The sequence below is a fragment of the Myotis nattereri genome (assembly GCF_964212035.1).
Source record: "Myotis nattereri genome assembly, chromosome: 19".
NCBI lineage: Eukaryota > Metazoa > Chordata > Mammalia > Chiroptera > Vespertilionidae > Myotis > Myotis nattereri.
The window spans coordinates 8887970-8911530 of record NC_138095.1 but is presented as its reverse complement, the minus strand read 5'-3'; the positions used below and the strand labels follow the sequence as shown (position 1 = coordinate 8911530).

The window sequence follows — 23561 nt, the reverse complement described above, 5'->3', positions numbered from 1 at the left end:
CCAGGCTCCGAACTGCACTTCACCTTCACCTGCCGGGCCGAGCCAGAAAGGAGAAGGCGGATGCTGGGATGCTGGGCTGGGAAGGGAGGAGGGGGCAGGACCGGGAGAGGGAGGACGATCCCGTGCAGAGCGGCCGTCTTACTATTCTGGTCCGTTCCCGAAAGCACCTGCCTGATGTCCAGGTCTTTGCCTGGTCAGGGCAACTTTTCAAATGACTTTCAAAGACCTGCTCTTTGCTGTTCAATTTCATGGGTATTTTGTAAGCATCAACTGGTAAGCGAAAAGACGACCCCGCCCTTGTCCAGGGACAATGGATAGAACGAAGGCGTCCACCTGGAGGGTGTGGGGAGTACAGGGGGCCTAAAACCAAACTAGCTTCTTTCTGCTGGCAGCAGGGGACCCCAGAGAGACAGCGAGCACCAGATCCAGCATGTTTACTTCCCACAACTGCGCTGAGAGCCAAGATGTTGGGAACACTCCTCTTCGTCACTACTGTACACTAACAGCGCCTCCTACGTGCCACACTCAGGACTATGCTACCGTGTACTAACAGCGCCAACTACGTGCCACACTCAGGGCTATGCTGTGTACTAACAGTGCCTACTACGTGCCACACTCAGGGCTATGCTACTGTGTACTAACAGCGCCAACTATGTGCCACACTCAGGGCTATGCTACTGTGTACTAACAGCACCTACTACGTGCCACACTCAGGGCTATGCTACTGTGTACTAACAGCACCTACTACGTGCCACACTCAGGGCTATGCTACTGTGTACTAACAGCGCCTACTACGTGCCACACTCAGGGCTATGCTACTGTGTACTAACAGCGCCTCCTACGTGCCACACTCAGGACTATGCTACTGTGTACTAACAGCGCCTACTACGTGCCACACTCAGGGCTATGCTACTGTGTACTAACAGCGCCTACTACGTGCCACACTCAGGGCTATGCTACTGTGTACTAACAGCGCCTCCTACGTGCCACACTCAGGGCTATGCTACTGTGTACTAACAGCGCCTCCTACGTGCCACACTCAGGGCTATGCTACTGTGTACTAACAGCGCCTACTACGTGCCACACTCAGGGATATGCTGTGTACTAACAGAGCCTACTACGTGTCACACTCAGGGCTATCCTACTGTGTACTAACAGAGCCTACTATGTGACACACTCAGGGCTATGCTACTGTGTACTAACAGCGCCTCCTACGTGCCACACTCAGGGCTATGCTGTGTACTAACAGCGCCTACTACGTGCCACACTCAGGGCTATGCTGTGTACTAACAGCGCCTCCTATGTGCCACACTCAGGGCTATGCTACTGTGTTCTAACAGCGCCTACTACGTGTCACACTCAGGGCTATCCTACTGTGTACTAACAGAGCCTACTATGTGACACACTCAGGGCTATGCTACTGTGTACTAACAGCGCCTCCTACGTGCCACACTCAGGGCTATGCTACTGTGTTCTAACAGCGCCTCCTACGTGCCACACTCAGGGCTATGCTACTGTGTACTAACAGCGCCTCCTATGTGCCACACTCAGGGCTATGCTACCGTATACTAACAGAGCATTCCTCCTTGGCCTGGACCAACCAGAGTGCAAGAATGAGGGAACTGTTTTTGAGCCCAGAGGAGGAGGCAGGATGCATAGTGTCTGTGGCAGGTGGGTGGCCGTGCACCGGGAGCTTCACAGGCCCGTCTCCTTCACAGCCCACGATTCCCCTAATGAGGACGGCACCTGGTCCCATTGTACAGATGACAGAGCTGAGGCTGAGTGACGTAAGGGACAGCTACACACCCACTGATATGAAGACATGGTCCAGCAGGATGGCTAAGAGCCCAGGTCTGACTTCCGCCTTGGCTGGCCGGCCTTGGGCGAGTTATCTGCCCTCTCTATGCCTCAGTTTCCTCATCTTTGAAGCAGAGGGTAAGGACTGTACTTACCTCCTAGGATTCTGCAGAATTTAGACCCATGAAAGGCTGTAGGTAGGATCTCACACGGAATAAGGCTTAACAGATGAAGGTTATCATAGCAATAATAATAATGATAACAACAATGTGTTATCTGGCCTGATGCACACTGAGCTGTCTGCCCACCGTGACGTAGGCTCATCACGGACCTCAGGGAGGAGAAAGGCTGCTCATGGGGGCTGGGCCCCAGGTCACCAGTTAGTGGCTGGTCTGCTGGGGAAGCTGAGCCCCAGGCGCAGGGTGAACTTGGGGTAACGACGCTGACAGTGGCCACAATGAGGGCTGAGGCGGGGACCAGCGCTGACCCAGAGGGCAGCGAGGAGGCTGCGGTGTCACTGGCTAGCTTCCTGCCGGCCCTGCCGAATGGCTAAGATGCCGGCCTTTCATTCCAAGGCCCACATTCCACAGGGAGCCCTTTGTGTGGCTGAGCTGCTCAGGCCGGCAAATGGGGCTCAGGGCCCCCACCCGAGACCTGAGTGCCTTCCTGGCACAGCTCGGGCCGGGGCGGGACTGGGCACAGCTCCCATTGCCCCGAGTCTGCCAGGGCCTGGGAAGCTCTGAACAATGTGGATTTCGACACAAATGAGCCGGGCACTTTTCGCCACAGGGGAGGGGCAGAGCAGGGGGAAAGGGTCCAGCCAGGACGGCAGAAGGCCAGCAGCCCTGTTTTGAACATTCGAGGCCGCTGCAGGCACCTCCTGTTGCCTGAAGAGATCAAACAGACGAAGGGGTGGGTGGTGAGGGGGGCTGCTTCCAGAGCACCTGGACCCCTTCCCCGCAGCATCCGGCTGGGAACAGTCACCTGCGTGTGGGGCACCACAGCCAGCTGCGGCCACCACTGCTTGCCGGGTCACCCTGGCCAGTAACTGCGTCTCTGTCCCTTCCTCTGTCCGATGGGAAGATTAAGGGCGCCCACCTCCTAGGGCGGGAGGGGAGGAGGGGACGGCCTGGGGTGCAGCGCCTCACTACTCTCACCTCCCCCCGCACGCCCCCCACGCAGCTTCTGCATCAGGGCTCTTCCTGCCACCACCCACCACCGGGGGATTCCCGTGGGGACGCTGTCCTCCCTCGCTTCTGGGAGGGGCTCAGAGCTGCTGGGAGCGCTCGCCTTAGGCACAGTTGGCCGGCTCAGAGCCGGCGGCCCTTCCAGCACCCAGGAGGGCAATGGCTCCGACACTCAGCACTGACCTCGGGGTGGCCCCACTCTGAGCCCGTCTCCACCTGCACATGCACCGCCGGGCTTCTACAAGGACACGTCAACCCTGAGGGCCACGCGACACTTTCTGTTGTCACTTGTCACTCATTCTCTCCATTGCTGGAGGGAGCCTGCAGATTCTAGGCACAGGGCCCTGGTGAGTCAGGAGGAAGGAAGCCACGCAGGAGACACATCCCCCCAGATCTAATGAAGGCCAAGACCTCTGAAATGGCGTCGGCTGGCACAGGCAGGGTGTTCGGGGGGCGGGGGGCTGACGGGGAGAGGTAGGGGCTCTCATTGGTCTGAACCTCAAATCTCAGCTCCACCACTTTCCACTTGAGTCATGGCGGGCACATTGCTGAGCCTCTGTCTCTGGCCCCAGGGGGGAGGCAGCAGTGCCCACAGCTGTCGGGGAGATGAGATGAGCGCGCCCCATGCTGAGAGTGGCCCTGGCACAGAGCAAGTCGCTCACGAACGACACTGTCACCGGTTACTCCAACGCCCATGAAGCGGGGCTGACCGCGTCGTCTCACAGGGCTGCTGGGGGATTGTGGGCAGAGCACACGTACACGTCGGCCTTTGTTCCTGTATCACTGCATCTGCCCGGCCGGGTCTCAGCGGCGGGTGATGGGGCCGTGGAGACAGCCAATCCCACAGAAGCCTTCCGAGCGGGGAGGCAGTGGAGCTCGATTTATTGAAGGGGCTTCTCTCGGCCGCGGGGGAAGTGCTGAGCCTGCAGGGGTGGCGCGGGCCGGCAGAGCCCTTACACAAACATTTGCGAGGGGCATTGGGCCTGTCAATGCTGTCGATAGGACGGCTCTGTGGGGCGGGACGTGGGGGCTTATGGGTTGTGAGCCAGTGACTGTGTGCGTAACCCCGATTTCTCTGGTTTCTTGTTCACTTCAGACAGACGGCCCAGCCTGTGCCTGACACCATGCCAGGCCCGGGGGCCCAGAGAGGAACTGATCGGTGATGAGATGAGCATGACAGTCCCACTCCGGGGACAGAGGTGGGAGAGCAGAAGATGGAGCAATCACTGATACCTGGGAGGGGTGGGGAGAGGGGCGGCTTTCTGGAGGAAGTGCCATTCGAGTGGGCCTGAAAGGCTGCATAGGCACTTGCCAGGTTACAAACAAATATCCTGAAGGGCAAAGCATTCTCAGGAGAGGGAACAGCATATGCAAAGACCCTGAGTCCTACCAGGCTGGGCCCAGTGAACTCTGGGAGGTGTAGTGGGAGGCAATAGGCTAAAAGGCGCTGGGTCAGCAGAGGGGTTTTGTGTGGGGATGCAGTCCTGCATCGCTGTGACCTGCTCAGGTCTGCCCGCTGCCCCCCCAGGCCCAGTGAGGCCACCTGGACAGCTCACGGCTCCACGGAGCGAGCTCCCCCAACCTGCCCCTAAGCTGTCTGATCTAGGAGGCCAAGTGTCACGGCTGGGACAGGAAACCATCACGTCCCCAGTGACACAGTGGCCCAGCTGCCGATGGGGGTGGAGATGGGGATGGGGATGGGGATGGGACAGCTGAGGGGAGCAGTGCAGGGGCAGGAGCAATGGCTCGTCCAGGAAAAGCACTATGAGCCACCACTGTCGGTGCTGGAACTCACTGGGGACAAAGGCAGCAGCCACGTGGGAACACCATGCGGGGGGGGGGGGGGGAGCTGCAGGCAGACCACCCAGCCCCTTCACACAGCCAGCCCCCTGCCTTCCCTGCCACCCCCCCAACCCCATGTGTCAGGCTCACACCACCTTGGGTCCCCCTGCTCAGGCAGCCCTTTCATGGGTACAAACATCCCCTGTGGGGAGGCCTTTCTGGACCTCTCGCTCAAACAACGTGCCCAGCCTCTTCCACCCGGGCCCACAGCCCCGAGGTCACTGCTGCACCCCAGCCTCTTCCACCTGAGCCCACAGCCCCGAGGTCACTGCTGCACCCCAGCCTCTTCCACCTGAACCCACAGCCCCACGGTCACGGCTGCACCCCAGCCTCTTCCACCTGAACCCACAGCCCCATGGTCACGGCTGCACCCCAGCCTCTTCCACCTGAACCCACAGCCCCACGGTCACTGCTGCACCCCAGCCTCTTCCACCCGAACCCACAGCCCCACGGTCACTGCTGCACCCCAACCCGAGGACAGGGCAGGTGCCCACTAAGCCTCTCTGGGGAGGGACTGAACAATCCGAGGCCACGTGACACCACGTGGGTAAGAGGTGAAATGCGGTGCTGTCACTGTAGGCCCCACAGGAAGCGGATGGTCCTAAGATGGGGTAACCGCGGAGGGTCCAGCACAGGGGCAGGGTGTAGGGAAATTGGCCTGAGAGGCCCCTGGGCCGCCAGCGGAGCCTGGAAAGTGCTGGTGGAGAGGCCCCTGGAGGGGAGCCTTTGTTGGGAGCCAGCCCACAAGCCCGGCAGGAAGGGAGGCAGGGTACACACCCTGACCCACTCCTCTCCCCGACTTCCCGCCACATCTCCCAGTGACCCGACAGGAGCCAAAAGGGCACGGCGGCCACCGATGCCGTCCACACGGGCTGCCTCCTGGCGCCGGCCCCAGGCCCATGGGTCAGGCAGCTATCCCGCAGCCCCGCCACTCACCGTGGAAGTGCTCGGCCGTCTTCCGCCGCAGGGCCTGCAGGGTCACCTCAGAGTCCGCCCACTCCAGCACCAGCCTCCGGCCGTACAAGTGGGTGCTGTGGCACAGGGCAGTGAAGGCCCTCTGGGGACAGGACGAGAAATAAAATACAGCGCGTCAGCTAAGCCCTGACCTGGAGCACTGCTTTCTGTCCTGCCGGCACTGCAGACCCAAAGGCCACCTCTGGCGCCTATAACACCTCCCGGGAGAGGCGTGCCAGCCGTGGCACGTCTATTTCCTTAGTGGGTGACGTTCCCAGGGAGCGAGCTGCAAGGGCCCTGCAGTCAATGCTGCCGCCCGGGCCTGTCGTTGGGTCTGGCCAGGCGCGGCGTCTTTCCCAGGGCACATCCGTTAACCTGCCCCCTCCACCCGGCTGCCAGGGGCAGCGCCAGGGAAGAAAGCCGAGTGCTGCCCGCACTCGATGGTGACCAGGCAGGCCCCTCATTCACATGGGGGCTCTGTCCCTCGCTGGCCCTGGCGATTCTGGCCATCTCTCTGCTGCCCTCCACCTCCTCACTGCCCCCTCCTTCCCAGCCACCAGCTCCTACCTCAGCGGCCTGGGTCCAGCCCCGCGCTCTGCCCTCTCACTGTCTTCGCTCTTCGGACCCCCACACTCTGCCCACTTCCCTCTTTTTGGATTTTGTTTTGTGGCAGCTTTGAGATCTAGGTCACATGCCATTCAATGGTCTCTACTAGTCACAGAGCTGCATGACCTCAAGCGCCACAACCAACCTTAGAGCTTTTCATCATCACCCCCCACCCCATGGAAGCCCCATGCTCACCAGCAGTCACCCCCACCCCCAACCCCGGAGCAGCAATCTACTTTCTGTCCCCGGTTTGTCTATTCCGGACGTCACACACAGGGAATCACACAGAGCCGGCGAGTTTCTGTCAAACATCGCTGCGCTTCAGGCTAAATGGCGTGGGCAGGGCTCTCCCTGAAGCACCCCGGGTTACAGAGGCCACTGTGTTTCGTGGACAGGAGCCCGGAGTCCGGAGCCACCCTGCCTGGACCCTGCGCGCCCTAGACCCTGACAAACAGAATGAATCTTCCTGTCTCCATTTCCTCATCTATCAAATGGGATGCTAATGGTTCTCCAGTCCCAGGGTTCTAGGGAAGATGAAAAAGACTTAACAGGCCCAGAAAGTGTGGGTGCAAACAGTCGGCGCTCATTAGGTGCTGTCCTCGCCGTGGCGTTGCTAGTGTGGACGTGCGGCCTGCGCACTCTCTGCAGAGGCCAGGCAGGCGCTGAGCTGGAGAGGCTGGCTCCCCGGCTTGGCTCCTCAGCACAGGAGACCACAGCGGCCGCCGGGAGTTGCTGGGCGGCAGGACGCAGCATCTGCCGTGGAAGGAGGGCGGTGGGTGTGTCCTTCCTGCTTCTTAGATGCTTCGAGGAGGCAGCGTATAACCAGGAGGGTTCTGGCCCTCGACAGCAGCATGACCGTGAGGGGTGGGCCTGTGTCTCCCAAAGGGAGATCGTGGAAACCCTAACCCCTCAGGCTGTGGGCCTGTTTGGAAACAGGGTCTTTGCAGGTACAGTTTTTTCAGTTAAGAGGAGGACATACTGGAACGGGGTGGGCCCCAAATCCAAGGACTGGTGTCCTCCTAGGAGCCGGCCTGTGAGGAGGATATAGAGGCTGGAATGCTGAGCCTATACGCTGAGGAGCTGGCTGGCGAGAGGCGCGGAGCGAGCATGGCACAGTCTCTCCCTCAGAGCCTCCAGGGGGAGCCGGCCCAGGACACCTTGATTGTGGGCCCCTGGCCTCTGGAACTGGGAGAGCAGACTTCTGTTGCTCTCCGCCACCCAGGCTGTGGGGCTTTGTTACAGCCCCTACGACAATGACACGGACCTGGGGAAGCCAGCTGCCCTCTGAGCCCATGTCCTCGTCCGCAGACAGGCTATGGTGGCACACAGCTATTCAGTAACAGCGTGTGCAAAGCTCGAGTGGAAGGCGGGTGGGGCCCGCGTCTTTCTCAAACCAGACATGTGGCCGATGGAAGGAATGCTTTGTTCTCCGCCATGCTTTTCCGAGAAGGGCCAGGTGCAGGAAACTTTCTCTCTCCCTTTTTTTTTTTAACTTTAATTTAAAAAACTCTCTGTGACTGCCAGCAGAGCCTCTGCGCTCCTTTCCACGAGGATATAAACGTGCATCTGGACTCCGAGCCGAAATGGCCCATTCAGAGCTTTACAACACATGCGCTCTCAGCTGGCGAGGCAGGGAAACAGCCTGATGGGAGCTGGGGTTTGAGACGGGGGAGAGATTGGTCGGGAGCTGGCGCGGCGGGTACTCCATCCTGGCGCCAGGGTCCCTGAGGAGCTGCAGCTCCAGGTTCGCAGGCGGGCGGGCGGCCGAGTGTATCTGGTGGGAGCTGAGGGAACTTGGATAAAACAGCAGAGCCTGGGAGGGCCCGGCGAATGCCCAGACGCGACCTCTGACCCCAGCCGTCAGACGTCTGATCCCCTCTCCCTTGGAAACCCAGTCTCCGTTCCCGTGTCACACAGACCCTGGAGAGGTCTCATTCGCTGAAGGAGTTGCTGAAAATTCCCTCTTGGCCTCCCTCTGATAGGACCCCTCTCCAACTTTCACCTCCCTTTCTTCGTTAGGGCTTTTCACAGCAGGTACGATTGGGGGCTCGCGACCTGAGACACTTTGGTTCAAATCCCGGCCCTACCACTTATGAACTGTGTGGTCCTGGGTAAGCTGCTTACCCTCTCTGAGCCTGTTTCCTTATGTGCCAAAGAGAGGAGGCAGCGAAGGATGGGTGGGAGGATTTGATGCACTAACACCTGCGAGGCCGCCTGGCACAGGGTAAGCCACTGAGCTGGCTGTTATTGTTCCTATGCTGCATGCCCGCCACTTCCCATCACCACCTACGGAGCAGGAACAATGGCAGGCAGGACACAAAAGCCCTTTTGTATGTGAGGTCTGAGCACAGTACGGGGGTCTCTAGGAACAGCCGACAGCCGAGTTACCTCTCCTAGCAGGAGTCAGGTTAACACGAAATCAGGCTGCAGTCCTACGTGCCCACTGCCTGGTGGCGGGAATGTGGTGGCCTCACAGTGTCACAGGCGGCGAGCACAGTGGCTCAGGCTAAAATTGGGTAATCAAAGTCACCGCATCTTATTAAAAGAGCCTGGTGAGTGTCTGTCCTATTTGAGGCATTCGAGGAGGAGTGTGTGTGTGTGTGTGTGTGTGTGTGTGTGTGTGTGAGGAGACACAGACGTGGGCAGGCACGGGGATGCACTGTGGTACCTGGGGGTCCTGGGCACAGCGGAGGCACAGTGCAGCCCCAGCCTCTGGCCTGAGGTCCAGCAGCACCTTCCTCTCGGCCTCTGGGCTACCCCTGATGCACTGAGACCCACGCCACCTTCTCCCCGGAGACAGAGGTCTGACCTCGGCTCCGGCACAGCGCACCTCTGCCGAGTCGGCCAGCGCCTCGGAGGCTCGGCGGGTAGCGCGGGGCTGCGTGTCCCAACAGAGGAAGTGGAGTCAGACGACTTGGCCCTGGTGTCTCTCCAAATCCTGCTTCCGCTGCCTGGTTTCCTCCCTTGCAGCCCAAGGGCCTTCGCTGGCTGTGGGCCATGGATGTCCTGGGTTCCAGACCCCTACGCACATGGCCTCCCCTATGCACGAGGACTAACACGATTCCCCATGTCAGCAAAGGAGAAACTGAGGCACTGGCCCCGTCTGCGCACGTCAGCCTCCTGCCTCCTTCCCCTTCCCGCTCCATGCACTCATCTCCCGGCTTCTCAGGGCTCTTCCTCTGGGCCATCTGGGGGCAGGTTCTGCTTCCTGACCCAGATGGCGGCCTGAAGTGTCTGCCTCGGCCCGGGGCAGATGGCCTCCCACCTCGGATGGCAGGTCTCGTGCCCCGGCCCCGCTCAGAGGTGTGAGGCCGGCAGGGACTGCTCTGCGCTTCCAGCTGGCATCGAGCTGCCCATCCGGTTCTCTGGCTCGGTGGTCCCGGAATCACACCTCTTTGATCTCTGACCTGAGCCACCAACTAAGGACCCCCCGAGCCCTCGCCTCAGCTGCCTTTCCCGCGTTCCCCGGGAGGAGACCTGCCAGGGGCTCGGCTGTGCCCAGCCTGGCAGCATCTCTCCAGAACAGGGAGGGCCCTGGACGGCTGCCAGCATGGTGCGGCCCGACCTTTCCATAGCTCTCCCTGGAGACAGACCTCCTCCCTGGCCACAAAGGCCCATTGGATGCCCTTGGCAGGACTCCCATCCCAGGGCCGTGGCTCTGGGCAGAGCCGAGGACGGGCCTTCTGTCTTTCCAAGTCCAGGGCGCCCTCTCGGCCCCTCCTGCTCTGTGTCTTGCAGACGCCAAAGCCACCTGAACACGGACACTGCCAACCTGTCCCAAGCCATCTGTGCCCTCATCGCCTGGAGGAAACGTGACCTAAGCCGCCAATGACCACGTGCGCCCACGAGCCCACGAGCTGCTGGGCTCCTTCCCTGCCCAGCGGGCAAAGAACCGGGGCCTGTGACTGCTGGGAGGAGCCTGCTGCCTCGGGATGCTGGGTCCTGTGCTCTCAGGGACCGTCCTTCTCCTCCTGCCCCCACACTCCTGCACACAGGCCCTGGGCCCTCCTGCAGCTGTTTCTGGCCCCACAGGGCTGGAGCTGGGAAGAGGCGGGTCCTGGAACCCGTGTGGCTCTTTGCACAATACTGGGTGACTAACCGTGCACCCCCACTTGGCACCCTGTTCCACTCCAAGGCGTGATCCCATGGAGCTGAGGGCAAGCTTCTGAGAGAAACACCCAGGTCCCCACTTCCAGGCTGTTGTGCCTAAAATCTTCAGATAAACAGCGGTCTCTTCCATTCAGTTATCCCTCCATCCCCTCAGCTCAATCAATTCAACTCAACATCCTGAAGCCCTGCTGTGAGCCAAAGACCAAAACAGGGGATGTGAAGGGGACATCACCTCTGACCTGTGGGAGATAAAAGAGGACCAGTCCCAGGGAGCCCAGGTCCCGCTGGGGAAGGAGGGCCACCTGCTCGTCTGAGGAGGGGGTTTGTCCTGATCCGGGTTCCCGGCCAGAGGTGCTGGCTGAGCCCGAGCCTCTGCCATGAAATCCAAGGCTCAGGTTCCAGCACATTCTCTGTTCACCCCGAGGCTCCGATGCCTGCACAAAACCTGGGTGAGGCGCACACCCAGCACCCGTTCAGAGAAGCGGGACAAAACCCCACACCCTGACTTTGCTTCCAGTTACTGTTTTGGGAACAAAGAACTACCGACACCCAGGCTTCAGCCACCACCTCCAACCCGCGGGGCCCAGCACCCGCTGCCTCCACTTCCCTGGTGCTGGTGCGCGACCCGCGTGAGGCCCTTCACGCAGCTCTGCTTCTATCTTCTCCATCGCCACAAGGGGCAGCGCGACCATTTCCTGTTGTGCAGATGAATGACCTGGGCTGGGGACATGGAGTCCCGTCCATGGTCACACAGCTGGAAGGAGGCAGCTGACTCGATAGGCCACACTGCTAACCACTGCGCGGCTGCCCAGGGATGACACCCCACAGGCCCCTCATTTCCACCGGCCGTGTCCCCGTCAGACCCCAGCCGCCTCCCCACAGCCCCATGGAGACTGCGCTCTGTTCCCTCCTTGCAGTCAACTAAGCAAACGCGTGTGCTGCACGCTCGCCACTGACCATCTGGTGGCGATCACCGTTCACTGCGCCTTTACGCGGCCAGCCCTGCTTAAGCAGCCATGTCTGGCTCGCTTATCCCAATCACACCTGGTCCGTGGACTCTACAAGGTGAAGGCCACAGGCCTAGAGAGCCTAACGGGGGCCCCATTAGGGTGCCCAGCATCACCCCCACCGGGATGGGCCCGGCCCCGGTCCGCACCCTCCCCTAGCAGCATCCAAAAGTGAGGCATGAGGAAGGCGACATTCACTGTGGGACCTGCAATTACAGCTGTGGTTGTTTACCACGGTGAGAATAGCTCTGGCTGCCAACGCCGACCGCCATCACGTCTCCCTACTGCCGGCTCCCCCCAAGTGTTTATTTAAGCCAACACATTGCTCTGCTAATTGGATAACATTCCATGTGAAAATAGACCTTTTAAAGCAACAGCGGCGGCGGCAAATAAAAACAGCTGCAACTGCAGAAGTACACAGCGTGGTGGGCTGGGGAGGAAGAATTAAAGGCGCGTGCATGGGAAGAGGGGATCTTCTGGTGTCCGGCTGCAAGCCTGCTCTCTGCGTTCCTTCCCTTCCCTGTTGCCCTTCCCTCTGTCCTCCACGACCAGCCTGCTCTGTGAGAAGAAAGGAGGCGGTGGCTTCTAAATGGAATCCCAGTGGCTATTGGTGGCTTCTCGGCCAATGGGAATGGGCACACCGGGCTGGGAACCCCAGGTCACCTGCCCAGGTAGGATTCTGCTGCAGGGATGCCCACTCCTCCTCTGGAGGCCGGGATGAGCTGCCACTCTGGGCCTGATCCCAAGAAATGTTTTAAGGGACAATTCTGGGTTTTCTTCCAAACTGTCGGCAAGTCCTTTTCTTTGGGAAACGGGTGGGGCTGGGTGAGAGGTGATGGGGTTGCTGGAACGAGGAGGGGCCGGTCCACAAGCTCAGTGGATAAATGGATGAAGGGAGGGAGGAGGCCCTGCATTCATGGGCTTGGAGTCAGAAGGTGGTAGATGGTTTCTCAGCCCTGCCCGGCTCTGGCTGTAGGACCCTGGGGTAGTGATTGCACCCCTTCGAACCCCGGTTTTCCCATCTGTCATATGACTCCCCACCTCCCATCTCCTAGACTCCCTGGAGGGTTAAAAATTACACATGCAGATCGGGCTTTTAGGAGTTGATAGCTTTTATCAAAGCCAAGATGCTGCCCTTCCAGAAACATCATCCGCACCCAGGGACCACGTGGCTGGCGCCTTAGACACTGCGGGCAGCCACGCATGTCCTCGCAGACCAGGGCACCCGGGAAGGTTCGAGTCCTTGACTTCCTGTCTGTCCTCGTCCACCTTTGCCCACCCCCGCTTCTCTCCACCATGCGGGGAAGGTTCTTTGGAAAATGCTGGACCATCACACCTGGGGGAGGATGCCTACTGTGTGGGACATCGGGCTGAGCCTGTGCCCAGGGCAGGTCACAGGGCGTGGTGCAGATGCAGCTTAGCGAAGGCTCAGAGAATCGCAGAGGGACTTCTGCAAACCTCCCGCCCAAGCCCAGGGCTGCTGCTGGCTGGGGCAAGACACTGCGTGTTTGGTATCCATGCTGGGTATAAAGCCGCTCGGCCGTGGGAGCCTCTGGCTATTGTAGTCAGTTGCCTGGTTACTCTGAGCTGGGCCCCAGCAGCCCCTTGGGGCCTGTGCTAGAATCCTCTTCCTGTTTCCAGGTGTGTCTCGACCCGAGGGGCTTCCCAGATAACAGAGTTCCCCATGAGGTGTGGGTGGAACACGGGTCATGGAGCCGGGTCAGAAGACTCAGACTCCCTGAGGGCAGGGGGCACGCAGATGACACCTGCTTGGGGCCCAGCAGAGGCGGTGGGGCCAGGGGACTGACAGGTGCCAGGGAGAGAGCCCACATCTGGGTTCAGGCTCCGACCCGGCCCTGCCCAGAAACCACTGCTTTCCAGACTCGAGGTTCCACAATCAGCTTTACTCCTTCCCTACGTCTCCCCCGGATCATCTGCTCATCCATCCCTCTCGTCCTTTCTTCCCCTCCTCCCTCCCTCCCATCTGAGGACTGCGTGAGGCCCCCACAGGAGGCTCACAGCTCCAAGTTCAAGTAGGTGCTGAAGCCAAGAGTGACCGATCGCCTATCTTCCCGTGATGGGAAATGGGGGTGAGGCCTGGGGGGAGAGGGGTGGCATCGAACCCCGGGGAGGTTTCTAAAGGTCGCTTTCCTAGAGTGCTTCCAAGAGAGGAAGGCCACCCCAAGGACCCGGGGCCCACGGCCCACAGAACCGCCGTTGCCAGCCCCGCGCGTCCCAGCATTCCTCCTGCGAAGGCAGAAAAGATCCTCGAGGTTTCTGCTCAACGTCTCCTCGCAGCATTGCTCACCCTCTTGTAACTCGCGCCCACTCTCGAGCTAACTAGATATTTACCATATTCACAACTCCATTCACCAGTAGGCAGTGCGCCCTCCGGGTCAGTGGAGAGCGCTTTGTGCTCCACTCGGAAGACAATCAGGCCCTTCAGGCAGGCGGGGAGAGCCAGGCGGCTTCCCGGGAAGCAAAAAGAGCACCAGGAGCTTCGCAGGAGAGACGCTTCGTGGGCCAGGCTTTGCGGAAGGCCGCTTGCTCGGTGGCGGCACAATGGGTGCCCGCACAATGGTGACAGGGAAGAGCAGCTGCCGGGCTGGCTGGGCCTGAAACTGCCTCCCAGCCAGGCTGCCACCTGCTGGAGGCGAGGGGCTGTGGGATGAGTCCTCACTCCCCTGGTGCCCTTCCTCCTGGAGCCCAGAGTGGGTGGCAGGGAAGGACGGAGGGAGGAGCCTGTCCACACAGCACCAGATGCTGGGATGGGCCTTGGCAATCACATCCGCAGCCACCCTGCCCACCTGAGAGCCCCCCACTTTCTGTTCTGATGACGAACGCAACCTGGCCGTGGGCCCATGAAATTTCAAGACGGGGAGCCTGTGCGGGGTCTAACCCGCTGGGCCTGGGGGCCGCGCCCATCCCGGAGAGGCCGAGTGCGGAGGATGGCTCCCTCCGCCCCCTCTTCAGATCATCACCGTCCGCACCGGCGCCCTCCTCCTCACAGCTCACAGGCAGAGCTGCTGGGGCCAGCCCTGTCCCAAGAAAGTCACCTCACCCAAAGGCCCGGACACCTGGAGGAGGAAACCTACCACCGCTTCAGAAGGCGAAAGCGAGGCACACGCGAAGTAAGCCACCTGCCCAAGCTCATAGGGCAGGGGAGCGGCAGCACGAGGATCCCAACTCGGGCAGCCTGGCTTCAAGGTCTGCGCTCCAGCAGGGCCCTGGCGCTGGCCCGCGCACGAAGGGCCGGCCAGCTCTGAAGGGACCTGGCTGGCGGAAACGGGGAGGAAACAGCGCGCCTGTGTGCCAGGCCCGGTGCCAGGTTTCATGGGCACCGTCTGCCTTCACCCTGTGAGGAGGCACCTGTTATCGCTGCTGTCTGACAGATGAGGAAACTGAGGCGCGGGGCTAGGAAAGCTGAGCGCCGGTGCTCTGGACGGCTGTGCCGGCTCCTGCGCCGCGGCCGGGCTGGTGCACGCGGCAGTGCTGCCTGCCGTCCCTGCGGCCACTGCGGGAGGCGAGGGAAAGGCTGCCAGCAGAGAAGAAAGAGGAGCAGATGTCTGGACAAACGTGGCCACGTGTCGACAAAACAGGCACTTGAGCTCAAGACACGGAGACAAAGGTGGCTGGCAGCCGCCCTGAGGTCCCGCGGCGCCCTCTCTGCCTGTGCGTGTTCCCAGGGCCCACAAAGGCCGCAGCTGTGTCTGAGGCGTCACCTTCGCTCCACCCACTGGGCCGCTGGCAACACCAACTTGCTGAAGGCTGCGGGGGGCAATCCCGGCAGACACCCGGCTATTCTTGGAGGTGGGGGGTTCGCAGCCATTAGCGAGACCCGGACGAGGCTTTATCGCCGGGAGCGGAGAGATGCCGCCCGAGGCACAGGCTCCGGGAGAGGACAGAGGACAGGGCCACCGCCGCCTCCCAGGGACGCTGACCTGGTCTGGCCGGGGCAGTGACCGCTGACACAGCTGGAACCCCAGGCCCAGCCTCTGCCCCCATCTGCTGGGCCAGGCAGCACCAGTCCGTTCCCACCACGAGAATGAAGCCCGAGGCTGCGCCACACCCCAATCCAGAGGCTGCCCTGCTTAGAGCGGAGGGCGTTTTGTGTCTCCAGGGAGCCTGGAGGGAGGCTGGGCTGCAACCAGCTCAAAGCCGAAGCCCCAGCCACCAGGAGGGAGGAGGGAAGTGGGAGGAGGAAGAAGGAAGAAGGGAGGAGGGAGGAGGAAGGAGAAAGGCGGGAGGAGGGAGGAGGGAGGGAGAGACAGGGCACCCAGGTCCCACTAGGGTGCCTTGGAGTCTCCTTGTCAAGAGCTGCCCCTGGGGCCCTCTGCACTCTGCACAGCTCTCTGCACTGCCCACTGGGGAGCACGACCAGGCGCTTTCTGTCTGACCTGGGAGGCCCACTCCCAGGCCCACTTTGTATCCCAGGTCCCTGCATGGAGACGTGGGGGAGGCAGGAAGGGGACACAGAACTGTGCCTTTCTCCAAACACAAAACCCGGGGCCTTTTCTCCCCAGACACCATGCAAATTAGCAGGGTTGGGGGGCAGCAACAAAGAGAGAAACCACAGAACTCTGCTGCCCCGCCTACAAAAGGCCCAGAAAGGAGAGGCGGTGGGCGGGGCCCCTCACCTTGGCGTCCTGCTTGGTGAGGAAGTCCACGAAGCCGAACCCCCGGTGCGCGCCCGTCCCGGTCATCTTCTTGGGCAAGCGGACGGTCTTCAGCTCCCCGAAGGTGCTAGAAAGGAAGGCACACAGGGCAGTTTCAGAATGGAGGGCTGCCCAGGGGGAGGAGCAGGCTGATGCTCACAGGCTCGGTGCCTCCCTGCAGGAGAGGAAAGCGCGGGCGGACACACACAAGCACGCGCACACGCCTCGTGCCAGCTCCCGACCGGCCTGCGCGCCAGCTCAGGGCACCAGCGGCCTTCTCCTCCAGGCCTGCCACCACGCTGGGCACAGGGGGAACGAGCAGGCTGAAGAAGCTAACGGACAACACTCGGCTCCGCTCTGACAGGCCGGCACACCCCTCCTCCCCTGGCCCACAGGGTGTCCAGCCCGGTACACATGCGGCCAAATGCGGAGGCGAGGGCTGCTTGTGTGTGCCAGCCGAGGCTCCACACGGGGTTGGGGTCGTCTCCCGCCCTGAACCCACCCCATGGCGGAGCTCTGCATTGAACAAGGCCGGGCCTAGGACGTATCCTCAGTGCAAGACGCCGGAATGACACACAGCGACTCCCTCCCTCTAAGCCCCTGTCCCCTCCCTCTGCACATCCGTTCTGATGTCTGCTAAGCCGGTCAGGCAGCGCTCTGGGCGAGGAGGCGGCTCGGCTCCCAGAGAGGATCAAGCAGGTAAACAGGCTGGGACCACCCCCGGCCCGCCTGTCCTCCCGCATAAACCTCTGAGAAATTCCCGGACAAAAGCATCGGGCCTCTGTTCCTTCTCCCTCCCACATGCCCTGCCCCGTCCTAATGTCCATTTATCAAATGTACACGTGCAAACTGCTGCCGGTAAATATTTAATGTGCCCGGCATCGGAGGAGAATTATTTTGTATTTGAAAATCTCTGCACACTTGATGGCGCCCGGGCACACAGACACATGGCGATCGAGGAGGCTTTGGGGCCAAAGACCGAGCGGGTAAAAAACACGGTAAAGGCCGTTTGCTCTGGCGAAACGATATAAGCTGAATCCGAGCGTTAACCCGCGGCCCTGCCAGCATGACCAGGCATCTGCCAGCCCAATTTCCCAAGTCAGGACACTGTGTAAATGCGGCATGATGAGTCCTCGGGATGAATCTGCACGTCCTCGCGGAGCTGTGCCGGCCGCGCCGCTCCCCCCGCCTGGCGCCTCTGTGAACATTCAGGCGACAGAACCCAGAACCGGGGCTGCTGGTGCCGAGGCCAGCCTCCCAGGAGGGGAGGGCTGGTGCGCACGGGCAGCGGAGCCCTGTCAGTCTTCCTGGCCCATGTGGAGGGGGCGGGTTGGGGCTCAGAAGCCAGGCAGGTGGGGACAGGCAAGAAGATGATGTGACAGCTGAGAAGCCAGGCCGCAAACCCTGCTTTATTCTGCCACCTAAAGGCAGCCGCGGCCCATGACAGACAGGCTGCCTCTTCCTCCGTGGAGCCCGGCCTCCAGGCCTCTGCCGGGCTGACCTGGGCAGGGGCTAGGGGTGGCTGAGGTTCCATCAGAGCCTTCAGATAGAGGGGCCTGGGCTCCAGTTCTTCAGAGAGCCATAGAGAAGCAGGCACGGAGGGTCTGATGGCCTTGAGGGCGGAGTCTGCGAGCATTCACACCTGGTGTGAGGAGGCTGACGGGCACAGGGAGACCTCAGAGAGACCGCCTATGTGCCCAGGCCATACCAGGTCCGGTATAGGCACGTCCCAGACAACCTGTGGGTGTGCTGGTCTCTCCACCCACTTCCCACCCCACCCCAGGCTCCGGGCTCTTTCAGGCCCTGCTTCCTCACTACCCGCCCGCCAGGAGCAGCCTGTGCTGATGGGCTGTGGACGCCTGTGCAGCTCTCTGCCTTCCCCTGGGGCTGGGACCCGCTCTGCCATAGCAAAAATCATGCCGTCTTGTTTCTCACGGGGCCTGCAGCAGGGAGACCAGTGCCTGGATCAGCGTGGACGCCTGGCAGTATTTTTGAAATGAACCAACATGCGAACAGTAGCCCTAAGGGCAGGCACGACCCCTGGTACATTACGCCTGTGCTCACTCAGAACGCTGTGATGAGGGTTACCTGAAACAGGCCACGGGCCACGTTCGAACAGCACGAACGCTAATGATCAGAGTTACCATCCCATTTTACAGATAAAGAAGCTGAGGCTCAGGGAGGCAGCAGTTCTCGTTAGTAAGAGGCAGGGCCAGCATGTGAATTCGGGGGTGTCTGATGCTGAGCTCCCTTTCTGCTGCGCCCGCTTCACCCCTCAGTTACCTGGAGGGGACTGGTCCCTTTCAGGAATGGGGAGGCCAGGAACGCCCTGAGGGCGCTCTGAGGGGTCCAGTGACTTGTCCGAGACCCCAGGACAAGGGAAGCTGACCAAGCCCAGTCCCTCCCACCCGCACCGTGGACAAACCTCCTGCCTCTGCCCACGGCCATAGCCCTGACCCTGGGTGGTCTCACAGCCTCTGCCCAGATCTCCTCTCAGCCCTCTCACTGCTGGCGAGCAGCCTGTGTGTGTGCATGTGAGAGAGAGAGGGACAGGGGGAGAGGGGAGAGGAGGAGAGAGAGGGAGAGAGACTGGGAGGTTAATTCCTCCCTCTCTGCAGCACACGGCAAGCTGTGGATGCTCCGTGCATGGTAAGCAGCTCGGGGTCCGGAGAAAGGCGAGGGAAATAATTAAAAGGTGGAGAACAGAGCTGATGAGGAGAGGCTGGAGGAACCATGCTTACGTGGCCTGGGGAAGTGGCACTGAGAGCTCGGGGAGGGGGTGTAACAGAGGGGTACCGTGGATCCGGGGGGATGGTGGGCAGGGATCAGAAGTGAGGGGGTCGGGTGGGGGAGGATCATAGCCCGTCTGGGGTTTGCAGGCAGATATCTGCCCGGCAAACGAAAGGCTGTGTCCCATTATTCTTCAGGGGCTCAGGGAGGCTGATGGGAGCTTGCCCCCTTCTGTCTGGGAAGGGACAGGAGAGAGCTGGGGCCCACGGAGCAGCAGGAGATCGGGGTTAGATCTCGGAAGGACTTCCCGAGTCTGTGAAACCGTGAAATGCAGGGCTGGGATGTGCAGACACCGCCACTGCTGCCGTCACCCCGGGCCCAGTGATGGGGCTGCAAGGGGCTGGGGCTTTTCAATGTGCTGTTTCCAGGCACAGTGACTGGGGGCTGTGAGGGGCTGGGGCTTTTCAGTGTCTGTTTCCAGGCCCAGTGATGGGGCTGCGAGGGGCTGGGGCTTTTCAATGTGCTGTTTCCAGGCACAGTGACTGGGGGCTGCGAGGGGCTAGGGCTTTTCAATGTGCTGTTTCCAGGCCCAGTGACGGGGGCTGCGAGGGGCTGGGGCTTTTCAGTGTCTGTTTCCAGGCCCAGTGATGGGGGCTGTGAGGGGCTGGGGCTTTTCAGTGTCTGTTTCCAGGCCCAGTGATGGGGCTGCGAGGGGCTGGGGCTTTTCAGTGTCTGTTTCCAGGCCCAGTGACGGGGGCTGCGAGGGGCTGGGGCTTTTCAGTGTCTGTTTCCAGGCCCAGTGACGGGGGCTGCGAGGGGCTGGGGCTTTTCAGTGTCTGTTTCCAGGCCCAGCGACGGGGGCAGCAGTGAGACCCTCTAGTTTTACAGGCGAGAAAACCAAGGGCCAGGGAGGCCATGTGACCCGCCAGGCCCCGGGCTCAAACCTGCCGTGGCTTCCCTCCGGGAGCCGGGACCAGGCCGGCGTGGAAGGCGTTGGCTCCTGTATGAGCGTGTGGGGTGGTATTAGGGTGCTGCTAGTGATCTGAGAGCGAGAGAATTAAAATGGGGAGAAAGAAAGGGTTGGGGGAGACAAAAAAATCGATGAAGTACCTTTAGCTCCTTGGAGATGAGCGATATATAAATCTACCAGCCACCATTAAGGCTCATCTGACAGCCAAGCCCGCGGAGCCATTTTAAGTGGCTCTGGGGGGAAGTTGTGTGTGGACTTCGTGTCCTGGGAGCCGAGGCCGCCACGGGTGAGGCCGGCAGGGCCCGGAGAGGGAGGACACCGCAGGCACCCAGGACTCCTCCCCGAGCCCAGACGCCGCCGCTTGGGGAAGGAGACACGAGACCCGCACACTCCCCACTGTGTAGATAATAGAAACCACAAAATAGCAATTACTGTATCAGAAGCTGTGAATAAAAGGGACACACCGGGCTTTTAAACATGGCCCTCCTTCCCTCCCCCACCACGCTCACACTTCAGTAACGAACTCACACCTCACTTTTCCAATTATTTCATTCACCTCGGGTTCACCAATTACTCCCCCACGCCGCGGCCCGCCCCCTCCGCCACGCCGAGCGCGCATGACTGGTGGCGGATTTGTGGGTTTCCAACAACTGGCGTTTGTGGTCACGTTTCTAATTTCTTCCGAGGTGTGTGCAGATGGTGGGGTGAGGGGCAGGAGGGAGTGGGAGGGGGCGCCGAGGTGCTGCGCCGGGCAAGCCAATTACACCAGCCTCATAAACAAGTCTGGGCGTGCAAATCGTGTTTGCACACAGCCCGAGTGCAGGCACGTCCGCGTGAGAGCCCTGCGTGCAGGCGGGCCTCCTCCCCGGGTGTGCTGTGCACCTGACCCGGCCTGCAGCCCTGGATGGCAACGGCTCTGCTACCAAACAAGGGATGGCTCGTCCTCTCTCCTGGATGGAAATGACGGGTCAGGGGCAGGCAGCGAGGGGGGAGGGGCCAGGGAGGCAGAGAGAACCCTCGGGGATGCCGAGTCCAGGCTGGGAGGCGCCCTACCCCCCTGGCCCGCAGCTGACACCAAGTGGGGGTCAGGCACACGAGGAGCCCAGGCTGTGCTGCTCCCGGCACATCGTCCTTATCCCTCTCCCGTCGGGATCCGTGAGCGCACCCGGTCCCAGCAGGAGTGCGGGGTCCTGTGGGGAAGCCTGGGCACGACTTCCTCCCACCCGCTTCCGCCGGGACCGGAGTCAGATAACAGTGTGGTCTGCGCAAGGCAAAGGGGAGGTTTTCTAAGAATCAACGACGGCTCCTTTCTGTTCCTTCCCCAGGTAAGAAAAAGCCAAATCTCTTGGCATGAAAATGCCTTTCATATATGCTAGGAGTTTCTAACACACATCACACACATGTAACATAAAACCAAGGCCCAAAGCAGGCATGTGCTTCCTCCAGTGTCACCCGAGAGGCAGCACCTGCCACAGGGGTGACTTGTCCAAGGTTCCACAGGTGATAATGAGCTGAGCGGGGCCCCAAGTGAGGGTCTGTCCCTGAGCGGCTGCACGGTGCCAGACGTCAGCCTTGTGCTCAGGCGACCCTCACCTCGGGGAAGAGCAGCAGGCCCCCCTCAGCCCCAGAGACACAAGAGGACTTTCGGGATAAAGCCACTCATCTCAACTGCGAACGGCTACAGCCGGGGGCTTCAGATCTCTGCGCACTTCTGCCCCCCCACCCCATGCTCACCACCCTCAGGGGGGGTCCACCCCTGAACCCACAGGCATGGGGTAGTCCCACTGGGTGAATGAACGTGGCAGGTTGGCAGAGGCTTTGCCCAGTGTCCTGTCCCAGGTCCCCTTTCTTTACAGAGTGGCCATGTGGCCAAGGGCCCCAGTGGAGTGGACAAACCTCTGCCTCCCTCGGTGACAGGTGAGTGGGGGAGGCTGGGGGACAGGACCCGCTGTCCAACTCCCCCACTTCTGCGATGCGGACACACAGGAAGGCAGCCTTGCCCAACCCTCCAGCCTCGCTGGCTTTCCTCCCGTCCCGAGGCTGCCTCAGGACCTTTGACCTTGCTCTTCCATAACCTGGAAACCTCATTCCCTAGGTATTCCCATGACCAACTCCCAAACACACAGTCTCAGCTCCAACGCCACCTCTCGGAGACCTCCAGGGGGCACTCTGCTCGGTGATGCTCTGGGCCCGACTCCCCGGCCACCATCGAGTTGGTCTGAGACGGTGTGTTTACTTTTTGTCTTTCCCTCCCTGTTCTAGAAACAGGAGGAACAATCCAAGATGACAGGCTCCCAGTGTCCGCAGAACCTAGGACGGTGCCCGGCACATGAACGACACTATGTGCTCATTCAATCGCACAGCCAGGGCTAACGCCCGAGTGCCGGGCCCTGCTCTCCCGGGAATCACCACACACGATGCCCAGGCGACGGTGGCAGCACCGTCACGCCGGGGCAGACCCTCCGCCTGTCTGGCCCTGTCCTGAGGACAGCCTCGCATGCACGACAATCACAAGTTACCCCAGGAGAGTGTGGCGGGGGGGAGGGTGGTCCATGCTCCTTTCCAGGCTCACATTGTTCCTTCAATGGCAGGAAATAAATCCCAGTCAGCACAGCGGGCGACTAGATGTTAACCGAGGGCTGTGGCTGGAGGATGAGTCCACCATCAGGTCCTGTCATTGGAGAAAAGACAGGGTTCCTTCCAGACAGCCCTGGCCCGGGACGGGCAGGGGTCTCAGCGTGGTCCGACTCCCCCAAAAGGTCATGCAGGTGAGCATGCGCCAACCCCGTGGAGCCGACGCTGAGCAAGGGGCGCTGGCACCGGGAGCCGCGGAATGGAGGCGGTTCGCGCGGCGTCTCTTCCTCTTTTGTTCCCTCTCGCTCCTTTTTAAAGAGGGCCTTTTAGAAGGAACTTTCCCAATCACTCGCCGCTCATTACGGTGAGGGCCGGAGGGAGAAAGGTTACCTTATCACCATCAGCGCACGGCTCCCTTTCATGTCTGCCTCTCGAAGGCTGAAAAATGGCCTGGTTTCCAAGAAAGTGGGAAAGGAAGTGCGGAGGACGGCGCCTAGCTGCTCTCAATAGCCTTTCACAGGCCCTTTCCAGGAGAGCGTGACCCTCTCGTTTTCTAGATGAGGGATCCCGGGGACAAGCAGTAAATGGTGCCTCTGAATCAGTCAGAACCCAGACTCTCCTGAGAGGTCCTGGCAGAGGGGACAGGCCACCGGGAGATGAAAGCCCCAGGCTGAACTGATGGGAGAGGGAGAAGGAAAGAGAGAGGGAGGGAGGGAGGGAGGGAGGGAGGGAGGGAGGGAGGGTGAGGGAGAGAGAGAGAAGGGGAGAGAGGGAGGTGAAGGCATTTTGAGACATGCCAGAGCCAGGCCAGCAGAAGGGGGAGGGTGCTGACCACCAGGTCCTGGACCTCGGGGCAGGCAGATGATGGAAGGGAGCCAGGAGAGCCCAGCTCTGTGGGACCCCCGGCCAGCAGCATCAGGGACATCCGGGAGCTCATCAGAAATGCAAAGACTCAGTCCACCGGTCTCTCTGACTCCAAAACTGGGGTGTGGGGTGGAGGGGGGGGGGACAATCCAGGTTGGAATAAGCCCTCCAGGTGAGCAAGTCTGCTCTAACGGAGGGCGCAGGGGCCAGCCAGTGTCACCAAGAACAACACACACAGCCTGCACAGCACCTTCTCACTCCACTT

The 23561-nt window shown here is 61.0% G+C and overlaps 1 protein-coding gene across 1 annotated transcript in view; it reads right to left on the bottom strand.

The window, feature by feature from the left end:
- The window catches only part of RBM19 (RNA binding motif protein 19), a 91048-nt gene that overhangs the window by 19363 nt on the left and 48124 nt on the right, over positions 1 to 23561 (bottom strand). The window contains exons 22-23 of the mRNA XM_081113466.1: positions 16141 to 16246; positions 5763 to 5883 (exon numbers count right to left, since the gene is read on the bottom strand). Of these exons, the coding sequence (XP_080969592.1) occupies positions 5763 to 5883; positions 16141 to 16246 (227 nt within the window). The remainder of the gene's footprint in view (positions 1 to 5762; positions 5884 to 16140; positions 16247 to 23561) is intronic.